The following is a 17221-nucleotide window of genomic DNA, read 5'->3' on the forward strand; positions in this document are numbered from 1 at the left end:
CAGCTTAAAACTAGGAGCTTCTTTGGAGAAATGTGTCAGTTAAATGAGGTAATACTGAGGCTGCTTTTCTGAAAGCAGCTTACAGTGATTTAAATGTTTGTACAGTAGTGTGATTTTTACTGCAGCAATTCAGGGTAAGTACCCTGCTCAGAAGTGCAACAGTAGAATGGTGGGATTCAAACCTGCTGCTTATTTGGACCAGGGTCTTTATTTCATCCTATCCTTTTGTTTTTAATTTACTAGCAATGAGCGAAAGGTGATCCCCTGAACTGGAGTCACTGATCTCCTCCGGGGGGGAAAAAGTCAAAAACTGCATAAGTACACTAAACTACACCACTATGCTGCAAATAACACACACAACATTTTGTTTCTTTGTTTTGTGCTTTTTTGTCACATTTTTCCTGTTTCGGTTCAATGACTTAGATTTCCTTTTTGATTCAGCTGGAAAGGTTGACGCGGCAAGGGACGTCAGAAGAGCTCGTCCCCGTCTAAGTAGACCAGAAAGGGGATTTCTTAGGTGACGCTTGCCAGCTCTGTCTATTGTGAAGGGGGGGGTCCCTTCCAGGTGGCAAGCATGGACACCCGCTCACTCCACGATGATGACAACCAGGAATCGCATGACAGATTAAGGTGACACCTGATGGGGAGGGACCTGCCCCAGGGACCCAGTGTGACTTCAGGTGTGAACATGCGTGACTGAATGTCGCATGCCAGCAAGACTGTTAAAACAAGACGTTGCCGGACAATGGCCACTCATATTACAGAAAGAGGAGAGTAGCAGGTAGTTCCAAGGGATGGATTGCTAGACAGGTCACTAGATGCCTTCACAGCACACATGGCCTTTCTTCTTTTTAATTTTCTGGTTAGTGACTTGCAGACAATTTTGTTCTATGGTAATGTAATAAACTGGACAAGTGGACAAGTAGTGGTGACAGATCCATTAGCAGCTTAGGGACACAAAGGCTAAATTTAAATGGGATGTTTTGATTAATATTCTCAGAGACAAGGCCTTACAGTACTCTGGTTGCCGCCTGGCCTGAAATGAAAGGTGTCTGATGGCCAGGCCGTCTTCTCCTGCGTGAGTCAGAGAGAAACACTGAGCTGACCCATGTATCCAGGCCCTGGCTGGACTCGGGCCACACAGTGTACTGCTGCTGCTCGACAAACCAGCTCAGTTCAGCCCAGTTTACTTTGGTGCTCAACAGTTTGCCAGATTGCAGACAGCAAGTCTCCATAACATTTCTTTTTAGGAGACCTGTAGTTGATTCAAATGTTCCAATATGTTGGCTACCCCTCACCTATCCCTTCCAGACTATTCCAGGTTATTCCTTCCATACCCTGGTTTACACATATACTAACCACATACATATTATTAATCAAAAACATTCCCTGGAAATGTTCCAGTTCCCTGTTTTTAATTTACCTTGAAGAAATGATACGGTCAAGGGGAATGCTTTAATTACACAGATTAGTTTTTTAATTAATTTACTGCAGTCTGTAACCTGAAATCTAAAGGCTGTATTCTGTGATCTGCAACAACCTTTGCTCTTTTGTAATTGTGCATATACAGTACATACAGTATAGCTGATAAAGATATTGCTTATAAATATATCTGACAGACATGAAATCCTGGTACCTGTTCAAGAGTCTGCACAGTTGCTGAAATGGGCTATGTGTGCTAAGAAATTATTTCCTTTACGAGAAACATGAGCTCGGTGAATATAAACAAACAGATAATTTCTTTAAAATGAGAAAAATTTATTTAAAATGAGAAGTTGTCAGCAACAACTAAACAGTAATATACAGCCACAAAATGTTTCACACCCGAAAATGATGCAACTGTACATGTTCTTCTGTAGTTCTTCTGTATTCAGTATTCCTTTTTTACACAAAAAAATTGAATACATAATTTTTTACAAGAGAAGCAGAAATACATTTGATTGCTGAGCTTCTGAGCAGCATCCCATCAACTAGCAAATATACTTTTATAATGTAAAACATTGCCATTTCAAAGAACAAGGCTTTTAGGAACACAATTTCGACTGTTCGGGAAAAAAAAATGAAATTGTAACAAACTGGTCGTATTCACCATCAGAAATATTTTAATCACTGTTTGCATGCTCATTTCCATATGTGAGAAAATCCAAATTTGCCTGTTTCGCTCATGTTAATTTCCAACAAGGCCTTATATGACTTATTTATATATACAGTATTAAGACATAATAAATCACCATAAAATGAAGTGCTGCATTGTCGTGCTCATTAAATGACATTGAACACATTAATGTAACATGTGGGAGTGTTTTCTTCCCTCTCCACAGCAGAGTTCCTGGACTGGTGGAAGTGGTTATATTCTGTACCATACCCTACAGCCTGGCTGCTCTACTGGATCTGAGCAAGAAGGGGGCTACAGTCCCCTAGCTGGTCTAGGTGTTCGACGGTCTCGATTAGGCCCTCAACCTTCTCGGGGGGCAGCACAGTGCCAGCATTGGCACGGAACTTCTTCTGTAGGCTATCGTTGGTTAGTGGATTGCGCCAGTGCCCATAAAAGGTGTCGCAGCGGCCCTTGAACACATCGCCGTTGACCAGCGTTACCTCCACTTCGCCATACATGCGGTTGAAGTTAGCAGGGTTGTCATCGGGGTGCTCTAAGCGCACCTTGGAAAGCAGAGCGTGCAGCTCAGGCCGCTGCAGTGCATCTGGATGGAATGACTGCACCATCACCTCGCCATCCAGCAGTGCCGTGCAGGCGTTGAACTGGAAGGAGTGCCGGGCCTCGTGCTCTGACTCGGGGAAAGGCCTATTGATGTACTTGGAGCGAGGGACACGCAGCAGAATGTCTTGAATAATGCTGGGGAAGAGGGTGCCATCACCGGAGCCTACCAGCAACTTGCGCACCGAGGTTGCTGCATCCGCCACCCAGTGCATGGCCAGGTGAGCAGGGAACCGCTTGAAGGCCATGTTCTGCTCTTCCAGCAGGAACATGGGCTCAACTTCTTCAGGGGAGGGCAATGGCCGGGGGGCGTAGTCCTCGTAGAAGGCACTGAAGCCGGCCACACCTGGCACAGAGTCCAGGACCAGCGAACTGGCTTCCAACCCACGAGATGCCAGCAGCGCTGCTTCCAGTCCCAGCCGGGATGCGTTGCCGATGTGCAGCGGCTTGGACTGTGTAGCTGCGTTAGCCATGGGTGCGCCAGCCAGTGATGCAGCTACAGCCAAGGCATGGCTGCACTGAGTGCGATCCAGTGACAGGAGGCGAGCGCAAGCTGCAGCGCTGCCCATCGTGCCAACCACACTGGGGGGATGAAACCTGAGGATGGGCCGAAGGACATCAAACATCAGGCGCACCGATGGAAGTTCACCGAGTGAGTAGGTTTTTCTCGACAAACAGACTCTAAATCCACAGTTGCTGTCAGTGTTTTTGCAATGGCTGTGTAAGTGCAAAGCTCTTGTATCTGGTTTGTTTTCCCTGGCGCACTGTGTCAAGAGCTTAGAACTGAAGAGCATTTTTGTACAAGACACTTAAAATAACAGGGAGAGAAACACGGAAAAATTGCAGAAAGAACCCCAGAAGCCGTTTCCTTTTGCAAATGTTTGTTCAGCTCATGTTTTCAGGAAATCCCTGATGCACTCAACCTGCTGCCACAGGCACACCTGTTACTAAGGGAGCGAAGAGCCAAGAAAGTATCTGTGCTCCAGGGAGCATTCACATTGACAGCTGTAGTGTCATTTGTGCCTGGTTTCAAAATGCTGGACACCACAAAACAGTAAAATGGCACATGCTAAATCAATTACATTAGTCCACCTGGGTGCTGTCAGATCCACTTTTATTCTGCTTGAGTCTAACCCTACTAACCCTATTCAAACATGGGAAACAGGCAAGGGAAGGTTAGAAACTCACCTCTTGGGAATGTTGTGAGCTTCATTGGAAAACCTCATCAGCCTGCCCTGGATCTCAATGCCCACGTTGAACGCCAGCAGGAACTCGATCCCACTGGGCTTGCTGTTCCGAGGCATCATGTCACTGATGGCCAGCAGGGCGGGTAGCACCGCTCCTGAGGGATGAGTAGCCGGGTGCCAGGTGTCATCGAAGTCCATGGAATGAGCCTGTTTGGTAAGAACAAGGTTAAAAGTTAACAGTCATTGGCCACGTGAAAGAATGTGCAAGCCAAGCCAACCACTTTGAAGTCACAGCCAGTGTTCTCTTCTAAGCATTGGCCCTGTTCTGTTGTCCTGCTCAGTGTGCCCATGGATCATTACTGTATGTTACAGAGAGCTGGAACCTCAGGCAGATGATCGGATGATCTGTGGGTGCATCCCTCACCAGTACACCTATGGCCAATGCACGTACAAATTCTAAACTAAAAGTGCTTTTAAATGTACAGTTCAGGTTTGTGCCCAGAACTTTGGTCAGTGTTTGCCTATGTACGTGATGGAATCCATGATGGAGATATTGGCCCAGCATAGACATTCTCAAGACTGTACTATGGCACCTGGATTTCCACACCCATTGCAGTCTCTTCAGCAAAGGGCTGTGAGTAGTCATGGCACATCCAATGAGGGAATGCACTCAGAGTAATAGCTGTCTTATGTTTTGCTATGTGTGTGATTTATCTGAGAAGTGTTTTGGGTTAAAGTGCTTACCAAGCACAAATACTGTATAATGTAATACCATCCCATCCCATCCCTATTGAACCCAATATGTCACGTGTTACTGGCACTTACCGCCACTCCATTGACAAAGGCGGCCAGAGTTGGAGACAGTTTGGTCCTAGCACGGCCGTAGACAGAGCTGATATCATCCGGGGCATACATTTGCTGGAGAAACATCATAGGTTGTGTGGTTTTAGTCTAAAGACATCAACACTAATGACAGACAGTGTTGCTCGCAGACCTACTTAAAGACACCTGATCAGGAAGACAAGCGGACGGCTGATTCCAAAGCCGCAGCCCCACCGAGTACTGCTGGGTTACATAAATGAAACTTTGAATGATTCATAAAGAGTGTTTGATTGGGCAGTCGGTAGGGCAGGACATTTAGCCTACAATTCCACACTGTGCTCTAATGCTTACCTCCGGAAAACACTTGGGTTGACCAGCTGTAAATACCCAATGACTGAATGTGGAGCCATACAATAAAAAATGCATTTATAAACAAAAAAAAAACCCCATTACATTTCCTAGTGTCACGTAGAAAAAATGACTTCATAATTCAGATCCAAGTCTTTTGGTATCACCCACCACCCTGGCCCTAACCTGGCAGTGCTGCAGGGCCAGTTCAAACACATCTGTGGTGCTGCCCAGGAGGCCCACGCCAATGCTGTCCAACACCATCCTCTTGCTGCGCTGCAGCACTTTCTGCGACAGCTGCTCTGGCTGCACGCTCTGGATGAAGCTGCCGAAGCTGCCGGTTACAGTTTCCTCGGGGGCGGGGCGCTCCACCACTAGAAAGGGAAGAGATTGCTGAGTGCATGGTGCAGCGCCACACGAGGGAGGAATGTTTGAAAAATAAAAGCATTCATTAAAGCATTAGAACTGGGTGTCGGTGAAGCATGGGGAAGAACGGGATGTTAAGAAAGGAAAACGGTGAGGGCAAACGGTGACTCACCTTCCAGGGCAGATTTGTGCAGCCTTCGGATGACATGTCCGTATTGTGAGAGTCTCTGAAAATAATTATTACATTTACATTTATTTATTTAGCAGATGCTTTTCTCCAAAGCAACTTTCAATGGATACTATGTAGTGTTACCAGCCTACACACCTTATTCACTGCAGTGATTTACACTGCCAGATACACTACTTACACCGGGTCACTCATCCATACATCAGTGGAACACACTCTCTCTGTCACTCACACACTATGGGTGAACGTGAACATCATGTCTTTGGACTGTGGGATTAATTATTTATTATATACTGTATAATTATATATTAGTTATTAATAGGAATGTCACTGACAGGGAGGTGGAGGTAGCAATACACAGGAACACACTCGCCTGTGGTTGTCATTGTGTCGTTTGTTCATGGACAGAGAAGACAACGAGGGCGTGAGATTTTCAACCTCTTACACAACAAGTTCTGTGATGCCGTTCGGGCGGTCTCTCGTATTTAGGCACTCAAAGTTCTGTGAATGTCGTACTGCTGGAGTAAAAACTATCACACTGACACCGAGTGGAGACACCATGGTATTTAAAAATTTCTTTACGTTAAACATAAACTTTTGAACATTTATGTAATACCCTCCACTAAAATATGAACAATTTCTGTTTTTCCTATTTCAAACTGCTGCGATGAAATTGTTGACAAGAGTTTTGTAGTTTTCCCTTTTTCGTAAATAAAAAAAATCTTTAATGAAGTATTACATTTTGTTTCCAGGGAACATGAAACAGCTGTTACATCGATCAGTTTCCGCTGTGCACATTCTTTCCTTCTTAGCAATCTGACTTGGCGTACCCAAGTCAATGAGCAGCTCAAATGATTTGTCATTAAACAAAAGAGACTAAACAGATAAAACGAAAAAAATGCCAATAAATTTTGATAGGAAAAAAACAACAAATCATCCCCTGTATGAGAAGAAATAAGGAGACATATGTTCAGCGCTTACCTGTGCTTTGCAGAGCATCTTGTCACTGGCTGGTCTTTGGTTGTCTGAGTTCTGTCCCTTTTCTCTTCTCCGTCAGCCTCTCCTGGCTTCGTTTTTCTCTTCTCTCTGTGTCGTGCTGTAGCAAGTCTTCAGAGAAGATGCTGCTGTGATTCAAGGCAGCTGTGTGCACCTGTATATATAGTACCTGGTGTCCCATAGCCACCAATACACCCCATAAGGAACCAAGGCTGGAATTTCCTTAACCCTCCTTTTTTCTAGAATGATGCTAAAAATGGGTGGATTTCCCCTCCTTTGACCAGGAAGTTTATTGTGTTGTATGGTAATGATATTGTCTTTTACATGGGGGGTGTGGGTGGTTGGGAGTTGTCCCCAACACTCCACCCCCACAGCAGAAATGTCCTATAAAGAATATACTAAGAGAACTTCCTCAGTCCACACCGGTACTCCAAGCTCAACATCTCCGAGAGGTGAGTGCATTCCTCTGTGATGATACTGTTTTCTCTTTTAATTACAATATATATGCAATAATTTTATGTGTGAGACAACACACATTTATGTGAACTGGAAAGTGTTTTGCTGGAGTAAATATATAGATTACACTTTGATGGAATATTTCATTTTAGTCCAACGGTATACTGTGAACATTTTTACATTACTGTCACAGTTAAAGCTGTATTCATCATAATAAGTGCATGTGTTGCAGCCCTGATGGGCTTCATGCTGACATGAAAAAAGGTACATTTTACTTATTCAAAGGTGAGAGAAACTTACTGGTTGTGTGTGTCCACCCATCTGCTGCTCAGATATAGCGGTAGGATGTGGTAGGCTTACGGAGCTCAGGTTTGTCCAGGCAGATGCTCTACTGCAGATAATTCTGCCACTCAGGTGAGAGTTCAAGGCTTTGCCTCGAAGGGCTGAAGTGAACCGCTCTGAGATCCAAGTTTGTGAAAGTGCAAATGAATAGCCCTGTCATTCAGACTATGATGCCAAGAGGTGACTCGCTCCATAATGGGGCTTTGTGTTTGTTCCTGGCGCTGCGCCTGGACTCTTTTGGCTACTGAACAGAACACCTGCGTAACTGAACAGGACCGGAGATGCACCTGCAAGCAGAGGTTTCAGACTCCCGTCCCTGTGAAAGTCTTCTTTTTAATATAAAAAGCCATCTTGTAGTTTTGGGCTTTTTCTGATGTCTGTGTTTACCTGCCAGAGTGTTTGTGGTGAAGTACTCAGGAAGCCACTGTCTGTGAATGCAAATGATTCATTGAATAACGAAGATTTCAGAGACCTACTGAAACGTTTAAACTGCAGTGAATCAGAAATTAATTAGCAAAGATATAAAGAGAATTAAATAAACTGTTATGATGTGCTTTAACAACAGAACAAAAATTTCAGTGTAAGTTAATATATAAAGTACTGTCTCATTTTAAGCAGATTATTGAAATATTTATTTATTTATTTATTCCTTTGAATGAGTTTATGCACTGCATTGGTTTTTCTGGCAGAAGACCATGATTTTGAAAAACTCTCATGCTGTTATACTTTTTTTGGACATAGGGGGCGCTCCTGGCTCTGTATTCTATGTTGGTAGAGTACAGAAAGGTAGACCTGTGTGACATGTCCTGATTTATCCCCTGTAAGATTGAACAGGTTTTAACCTCTGGTGATTTTTTTAATTTATGTTGCATCGAAGAAAATTCTTCATAAAGTCATTTACTGTTTTACAACTTTTTAAATGCCAACAGTATAACATAAAAGACAACTTGTGATTAAACGTAGGTTTACAAAACTGGAAAATCTATTTGAACAAATTTGAAATTATTAAGCATTTTGAGTGTAAATTTCCTAAAATATACATTTATCAGCCCCCTTCCTTTTATTTTTTTGTCTTATTTTACCTTCCATGTGTCTTCTGCAGCTTTCTATAAGAGACACTATGGCGAGTGCAGATGGATTTCCTGCAAGTTTCTATGGAGAACCAGGTGTGCTGGGTCTCCTGGCCAATGGGATCAGTGCATTCCTTGTGCTTCTCCAGAACTTCAATGGGGCGCACACTGGCAACTTAGCACACGGGGTGGAGAACATTCTAGCAGGTACGCATTGCTTCCCCAACAAGTCATGTCTGCATCATGTAGTATAATTAAGGTACTATAAGCAGAAAGCTGAGGGCTCATGAGCCAGGAAGGGGGTCTTAAACGGCCATCTCTTTTTAAAATAAAATTCATCCAAATTTCTAATTACATACAAAAAACCTTTGTAAAAACTGTAACCTGTTTCTTTGGACTCAGCATCTCTAATCGATGTTTTTCATCAAGCAAACTTGTAATGCTGCTTTTTAAGAATGTTTTTACCATCATTATTTTGCATGGAGGGAAGATGAGAGACATTGCTCTCCAGGTTCCCAGTTCTTGTGTTTAATCGAAGCTGTGTTCCCTGTAACTATGTAACAAGCTTTCCCCTGGTTACTGTGTGCATACAGGTGTACATCTGATCCTCATAGGTGGGCTGTGTCAGCTCATAGCAGGCCTGCTGTCTTTCCGCAAATATGACCATCTGAGTGGGACCTCCTTCATTGGCTACGCAGCTCTCTGGGGCAGCTATGGTGCCACCAGGATTTATCTGGGTGCCAGTGAAGCTCCGAGCAACATTACAACAGGGCAGCATGAATTAAACTCCACCCTAAGCCAAGAGTGGGACTTTCCTCTCATTAGTACGTCAGCCATTGCAGGACTCATCCCATACATCTTCCTGTCGTTCATCCTGGCCTTTTGCTCTGCCACTGTCAACTATATCATGCCCTTTGTGTTTGGGGCCATCACGGCCACGTTGATTTTCGAGGCAGTGGGACTGGTGGGCAGCTGGGCCCTGGTGGTCTCAGGGGTCCTGGAACTCCTCATACTCCTCTTTGCCGTCTATGGGTCCACTGCATTGCTCATTAAGGGCATTGCGCAGCGTTACGTCCTTAAAGGGTTTGGGAGTCCGCTCTTCAATGTTCTCCTGCTAGGTACGGCCAATGCCAACAGTTCCCAAAGCCTGGGTCAGGAGAAGAAAAAGAACACCAAGTATGCTGAGCCCATGGCTCTGGGCTACTTCTGTGACACCATTTCACCGTTCATTTTTGCCTTCTTCTGCTTCCGCTACCTTGGGTCCTTCGCTGTGGGAGTTGCCTGGGTGTCCATCATCTCAGCAGCACAGCTTCTCTCTAGCTACTATGCTTTCCTCCGCCATGACTGCTACCACATCACCAAGTTTGGGCTGCACTGCACTTACTGGCTCGTAAAGGCATGGGAGGAGTATGTGCTGTCTGTGCAGATGAACCGGATGGTGACTACTGGCACCAGGGAAGCAATGGTGGGTGACTGGTTCTTTGTGGCCATAGCCATTGCCCTTTGTGTAGTGAGTTTGAACATGGACACACTGGAGCTGGTGCACAACATTTTTTTCCTCTTGCTCACTGTCTCCACCATATCCCAGATCCCCCTCAATGGCTACTATATCTTTTTTGGTGTTACATGCTCCCTTTTCACTGCCATCTCCCTCTATGGGACATTTGCCCGGCTCATCAACACCATAGCAGAAAAGTCACTTATTCCAGTAGGACCACAACCTATTTCCACTGAAAATGTCCAGATGGCTTTGACCATCCTCAAGAAAGGCAAAGACTCAGACCAGCTCCAAAGTATTCCACATGACCTGTCTGCCCATCTACCTGATGCCCTATTCTACATTGTGAATGGGTTGGCTGCCCTGTCTGCCATCCACAGCAACCAAGAGGATCTATCCTTCCTACACCTAACAATACCCTGGGTGCTCATCTCAGGTGCCATAATCCAGGTCTACGTCAGTCGGCTTCAGGTTCAAGGCGGCAAACGTTTTGGCTCAGTCATTCCTTCCTTCTATGCTGCCATCTGGGCCACATGGACTTGGTATCGGTTTGCAGGTGAGTCCTGTACCGAACACATTCATCATATGTTACAGGAACATCTGTGTTCATTAAAAGAAAACTTGTAACCTATTGTTTTAGGTCATCTTCTGGGAATCTCCAGCACTTCTGCTTCTGGCTTTACAGCAGGAGCAGTTGCCTTCCTTGTGGCAAATGCATTCTTAGTCCTAATTGGTAAGATTCATTGTGAAAAATGTTTCCTTCTGACTTACATAACTCTTGAATTCCTTTCATTATTCATCTGTAAGGTTCCGTTTAATCAAAAGGCACTTGTACTTTGAGAAAGTAGTCCTAGACAAACCTTTTGCTTTGCTTGTGGACAGACCAGTTTAATTATGCATAGTTACACCCATTCATTCTGAACATTTTTTATGTGTCAGGAACAGTATCATTTATCACTTGCCAAAACCAGAACTACACAATAGTTAGAGAATCAGCTGTTTTCCTGCTTCTGATATTATCTCCACTCCCTTTGCAAAAAGCTGCCTATGGAAACCTAGTTTTGCTATCTATGACTACCGTGATGGAAGTCCTCCTGGTGTGTTTCCTCCTTTCCACGCTTGGCAGACTTCCCTACCAATTAGAAAGTAAGATACAAACAGATTACATAACATTTGTATGCCAGAGTCTGTGCTGAATTTTCTGTAAATGGTCAGTTACTAAAGTAACCAGATCCCTATACTGTATAAGAATATGTTTTTTTTAGTGCTCATGTACAGAATAAATATCTTAGCAGCAATTTGCTGTTTCTCTTGTAGTTGCCATGTTGGCAATATTCTCCATTATTTGCCTGTATGGAGCTCTCACTTCGATGGTAAACTGCATCTTCTCCAAACGTCTGATGCCACTTGGGCCTCCAGTGCTCAGGGTAAGGGCTTCCCACTGATTTGTTGAAAGACAGCTGTCACTTCACTGGAAAAAGGTAAACTTGATTGATTCTTCAACTGATTCATGACAGAATAAGAAGAAGAAGGAGATGGCCGCTCCTCTCCCATGCCTGGTGGCTGACTCCCGCCTCACCAATGGGCTGATCACAATTTCCAAGCTGCTGGACCAGGGTGGAGTATGTGGCATTCCAACCGACACTGTATATGCTTTGGCAGCCTCCTGTAAAAACCCTAAGGCTATAGAAAAAATCTACAATATCAAGGTAAGAGCAGCTCAACTAGAAAAGCAGCTTTCTGTCCTACTAATTCCTGTTCCAAACTGATCCATCAATGTCTTTATACTCTGGGTTTATGTTTTCACGATGAGTGGTTGACATAGATGAGCCCATAACAAAAATCTTGGTTTTTGTTGCAGTTTTAGTCGATTATTTCCACTGAATCTACAGATGGAATAACCATTCATGATCCAACAGAGAATTCTGGGATCCCTTTGCTGACCTCAGTCTCCTTGCGCACAGGACCGGCCGGCAGAGAAGCCCATCTGTATTTGCATTTCCAACGTGGAGCAGCTCGTAGCAGCCAAGCCACCATTCAGCCCTCTCCTATGGGAGTTCATGAGGAATGTCTACCCTGGAGGAATCAGCTGCATTGTCCCAAAAGGAGATTGGCTCTTGAAACTGGGTAAGAGTAATAGCTTATCCTCTTCCTGAGTTTTAGCAATGATTTGTTTTTCATTTCAGCTAGACCTTGTCAAACAAGACTATATGAGGCTCTGAAGTCTGAAATTTGGTTTGTGGAAAAGAAACAGTCTCCTGAAGAATTACTCTTGGTGTAGGTATTGGGCCAGCCTACGACCGAATCGGCACCAAGGACAGCATCATGATCCGTGTTCCTGACCACACTGTAACCGGGCACCTCTGTGACATCACTGGGCCCCTGGCCATCACGTCCGCCAACCCAAGTGGTGAACCTGACAGCACCCACCATGACATGGTGATCAGGTAAGTAGTATAAAGCCAGGGACCCAGTATGGACTATTTTCCATGTTTCCACACTATAATTAATAATACTAAATATGTCTGTCTCATTGTAGTTTGTCTCTGTAACAGGTAATAGATGTTAAGGCATGACTGATAAAATATTCTCAGTACTGATCTCTGCTGTTCAGCCGTCTAGGACACAAGATTCAAGGGGTTCTTTGTGATGGAGTGTCCAATGAAGTAGTAGCATCCACTGTGGTAAACTGCATGAAGATTGATGAAGGTAAAAATTTACACAGTTTTACCGCAGTTCTCTTCCACTAAACAGTGCACTTGCCTTAGCTTCGAAGGCAGTCATGCTGAAAATGTGTGAAAGCCATGAAGAAGGGCTAACTGTGGCTTGCATCTTCACAGATAATATCACCATTGTGAGAGAAGGCTGCGTTCCTGCCCTCAAAGTGAGGCAGATCTTTGAGAAGGTGAAAGCCAGCATGCTGTGAAGAGTCTCCACTTCTCATTTAATGAACCAACTCAGGATTTTCAGCATGATTTTATCCCTGCTGTTCTCATCCAAAGTCTTAGCACATGTCATGTTTTACAGTGAAGTGACATGTGTATCCATTGTAAATTATTTTAACTTTTACATTTTAACTTTACAATTTATTTTATCCCATTGAATATGTATGTTTGTGATTCTAAATATTTGTTTTTCTTCTTGAAATACCTGTAATCCTTTTTTAAGGAAATATAAATATTACCCCATATTGGTGATGAAGGACAGATTATTTACATTAATAATCAAGATTACAGCTGTAAATTAAAATTCAAAACAGATTTGTTGTATATTTATGTATTTGCATCTTATGCCAATAGTTTACTTTGGTGAATAAAGTATTTTTGTTTTTAATACATTTAGTTGACCAAGAATTGTAACAACAAGACAGAATACATATATCTGTGACAACCAAAACCGCAAACCCAATAAACCACTAAAGAATTTTGGAGTATTTTTATATGAAGGATATTTTTGTTGGGAATTTCCACTGTTTTGTGGAAATATCCTTGTTGTAATTGCATTTAAAATATCTTTCTGTTGCTTTACAAGAGTAATTTATTGTACTTTTTTCCCTCAGATGTGTGTAAAAAGCAAGACAAATAAAAAACCAACAATTAATTTATTCAAACTGTTCAAACCTTTGTTTATGCTTCACTGAATTAATTACTGACTTACTTTAATCCTTCCTAAAAGGTTCATGAATTATCATATCAAAGTAGATAGTTTTTATTGGAACATACAGCAACATAAATAGTTTCCAGAACACGTTAACGTAAGATAACAAGCAAATATAATACGGTCAAAAAACACTTAAGTGAATCAGATAAATGGTATGGGATATTTATTGAGCTCAACTCAGGTATGTTGCCTGTATTGTGTTTGACAGAGACACTTTTGATTTCACTTTTGGTTTCTTCTTATGTAATATTTGAGCTAGACAATATTCCATTGTAATGGCCTTATCATATCAGCTGAGGTTCTGGGCAGTGTGCCCATTGCCATCAGCAAAGTAATAGCTGAACTTCCAGACAAGCTAGTGGCACAGACTTTAGTGACTACGCACACACGAACACAGACACAATAGAAGGACAGATTTAGATGCAGACTTGTGATTCTAGGGCACAATCAGTTTATCACATCTCACCATATGAACCAGTACACATCACTCGAGTAGCTGCATAAAGGCTTTGCAAACAAGTTCTTATCCAAAAATTATTAAACAGAAGCACTTACATTTTGATCATGCACTTGCAAGATTAGGGGAGATGTGAATCAGAAAAACATCTAGTGACAGTGCCAAGGCAAATTTTCTACCTTAAGAATGGTCTGATTATAGTAACTTAGATTCGACCACAGCATTTTTACAAAAATAATACACTGTTATTTAATAAACTTCAAAGATATCCAATGAATTCAGTGAACATGCAGGAAATACCAGGTCAGTGCCATCTTTTCCTGAACCGGCAAGGGGTTTGACTATCTCCAGAATGACACCTTTGACAAGGTCTTACCGATATCTACAACCAGTGGTGACAAACAACACCCTAAAAGCCAGAAAAAAGCTACGGAAATTATTTTTGACAACTCTTCTTAACACAATGAAAAACAGTTCTAAGAAAGAATAACAAGCAAATCCATATAAATATGTGAACACATACATACCTTTAAAGGGTCTTCTCATGAAATAGATGGTGTTATTCTAGGTTTCATCTTATATTTATTGATTGATTTAGCAAGAATTCAACATGAATGAGAGACACACAGTTGTAAAATTTGGAATGACAAACACAAGTTACTGCTTTATGCAATTTTCAAATGTGGTCTCAGTTTATTGTGCTGGGCCAAATGTCATATCTGGACTAGACCAATTAGTAATACAGATACTCCTCGATTTACAATGGTTCGACTTAGGATTTTTCGAATTTATGATGGTGAGCTGGCAATAGACATTCAGTTGAAACCGTACTTCGAATTTTAAATTATAATTTTTTTCCCGGGCAAGTAATATATGGCGTGATACTCTCTCACGATACTGGGCAGCGGCAGTGATCCGCATCTCCCAGTCTGTCACGCAGAGGTGTGTATTAGGTGTATTAAATATATTTTCGACTTATGATGTTTTTCGACTTACGTTGGGTTTCACGGAATGTAACCCCATTGTAAGTTGAAGACCACCTGTAGTTGACATTTATAGTCACTGACTGGATATGTGAGAAACTGAATATCGGGAGACGGAATTATGGGAATGATTGTAATTTCCTTCAGTCTCTGTTGCATCTTAGTTTTACTGGTGGATAGATTGTGTGTTTCCTGATATTCAGTTTCTCACATATCCAGTCAGTGACTATAAATCCATTGGGCTTCTCACTTTGGGAAAAAAATTACTATTCAAAAAAATTAAAGGAGCACTTTTTAATCAGACTATAGCATCAAGTCAATTAAACTCCTGGGATATTGATCTGGTCAGTTAAGTAGCAGAGGGGGTTGTTAATCAGTTTCAGCTGCTTTGGTGTTAATGAAATTAACAACAGGTGCACTAGAGGGGCAACAATGAGGCGACCTCCAAAACAGGAAGGGTTTTACAGGTGGAGGCCACTAACATTTTTCCCCCTCCTCATCTTTTCTGACTGTTTTTCACTAGTTTTGCATTTGGCTAGGGTCAGTGTCACTACTGGTAGCATGAGGCGATACCTGGACCCTACAGAGGTTGCACAGGCAGTCCAACTCCCCCCAGGATGGCACATCAATACGTGCCATTGCCAGAAGGTTTGCTGTGTCTCCCAGCACAGTCTCAAGAGCATGGAGGAGATTCCAGGAGACAGGCAGTTACTCTAGGAGAGCTGGACAGGGCCATAGAAGGTCCTTAACCCATCAGCAGGACCGGTATCTGCTCCTTTGTGCAAGGAGGAACAGGATGAGCACTGCCAGAGCCCTACAAAATGACCTCCAGCAGGCCGCTGGTGTGAATGTCGCTGACCAAACAATCAGAAACAGACTTCATGAGGGTAGCCTTTACAGAGACACCTTTACGATGACGTGTAGGTGCAAACTTTCCTGTCTGATGGGTTTTGGGGCCCCAAGGTGAATCTACTCACTGGATTCAGAGATTACAGTCAGCAACAAAGAACTGCAGAAAGAGTTAGAAAGCAAAGACGAAGGGATGGGCAGTCGGCTGGCCTTGGACCCTAGAGTTGGGTTTCCTGTGACAGCTTTAATAATCAGTTCTCTACTTCCTATCTTCTCTCTGTTTTTTTGGCACACTTTTTTGCTTTTATGATCCAAGTTCAATTCACTTGTTGCTTTTTTATTCTTTCTATTTTCAGGTCTTTATTTACATTGAATGAAAGGCACTGGGGGGTGCGGTGGCGCAGTGGGTTGGACCGCAGTCCTGCTCTCCGGTGGGTCTGGGGTTCGAGTCCCGCTTGGGGTGCCTTGCGGCGGACTGGCGTCCCGTCCTGGGTGTGTCCCCTTCCCCCTCCGGCCTTACGCCCTGTGTTGCCGGGTAGGCTCCGGTTCCCCGTGACCCCCTAAGGGACAAGCGGTTCTGAAAATGTGTGTGTGTGTGTGTGAAAGGCACTGATACAACCTTTTTTGGGAGAGCACTGATGACATCCATCCATCCATTTTCCAGACCGCTTGTCCAGCTAGGGTTGCGGTGGCAATAGGGAGGGCAGAAAAGCCCAGACGTCCCTGTCCCTTGCAACTTCCTCCAACTCAATCCAGGGAATCCCCAGCCACTCCCAGGTCAGATGGAGATATAATCTTTCCAGTGGGTCCTTGGCCGAAATAAGGGCCTCGTCCCAGTTAGCTGTGCTTGGTATACCTCCAAAGGGAGGTGCTCAGGGGACATCCTTACCAGATGCCTGAACCACTTTAACTGGCTCCTCTCAATGTGGAGGAGTAGTGGCTCTACTCTGAGTTTCTCCCAGATGGTCGAACTCCTCACCCTGTCATGGAGAGAGAGTACCACCGCCTTGCAGAGAAAATTCATTTCAGCTGCTTTTATCTGTGATCTTATTCTTTTAGTCATTACCCAGAGTTCATGACCCTAGGTGAGGGTAGGGACGTACACCGACCAGTAAATAGAAAGCTTTGCCTTATGGCTCAGCTCCCTCCTCACCACTACAGTACGATACAGTGACCACATTACTGCTGACGCTGTTCCCAGTCTGCAGCTGATCTCACGCTCCCTTCTCCCCTCACTCATGAACAAGACCCCAAGATACTTAAACTCCTCCACCTGGCACAAATTGT

General features: G+C 43.4%; 2 protein-coding genes across 2 annotated transcripts; one reads left to right on the plus strand and one right to left on the minus strand.

The window, feature by feature from the left end:
• Positions 1–1632: 1632 nt before the first annotated feature.
• Positions 1633–6771, minus strand: irg1l (immunoresponsive gene 1, like). Its single transcript, XM_018737227.2, has 6 exons — positions 6605–6771; positions 5609–5663; positions 5257–5444; positions 4726–4818; positions 3902–4107; positions 1633–3310 (listed from the first exon to the last, which is right to left on the minus strand). The coding sequence occupies exons 1-6, from the start codon at positions 6620–6622 to the stop codon at positions 2383–2385; spliced, it is 1488 nt and encodes a 495-aa protein (XP_018592743.2). The 5' UTR covers positions 6623–6771; the 3' UTR covers positions 1633–2382.
• A 276-nt stretch (positions 6772–7047) lies between these two features.
• Positions 7048–13081, plus strand: LOC108925379 (uncharacterized). The gene is made up of 11 exons (XM_018737240.2): positions 7048–7071; positions 8520–8694; positions 9081–10541; positions 10626–10718; positions 11027–11131; positions 11303–11412; positions 11503–11694; positions 11950–12112; positions 12267–12432; positions 12600–12694; positions 12826–13081. The coding sequence occupies exons 2-11, from the start codon at positions 8538–8540 to the stop codon at positions 12909–12911; spliced, it is 2628 nt and encodes an 875-aa protein (XP_018592756.2). The 5' UTR covers positions 7048–7071; positions 8520–8537; the 3' UTR covers positions 12912–13081.
• Positions 13082–17221: the final 4140 nt, after the last annotated feature.

Source organism: Scleropages formosus, chromosome 13, assembly GCF_900964775.1.
Source record: "Scleropages formosus chromosome 13, fSclFor1.1, whole genome shotgun sequence".
In the NCBI taxonomy this organism is placed as follows: Eukaryota; Metazoa; Chordata; class Actinopteri; order Osteoglossiformes; family Osteoglossidae; genus Scleropages; species Scleropages formosus.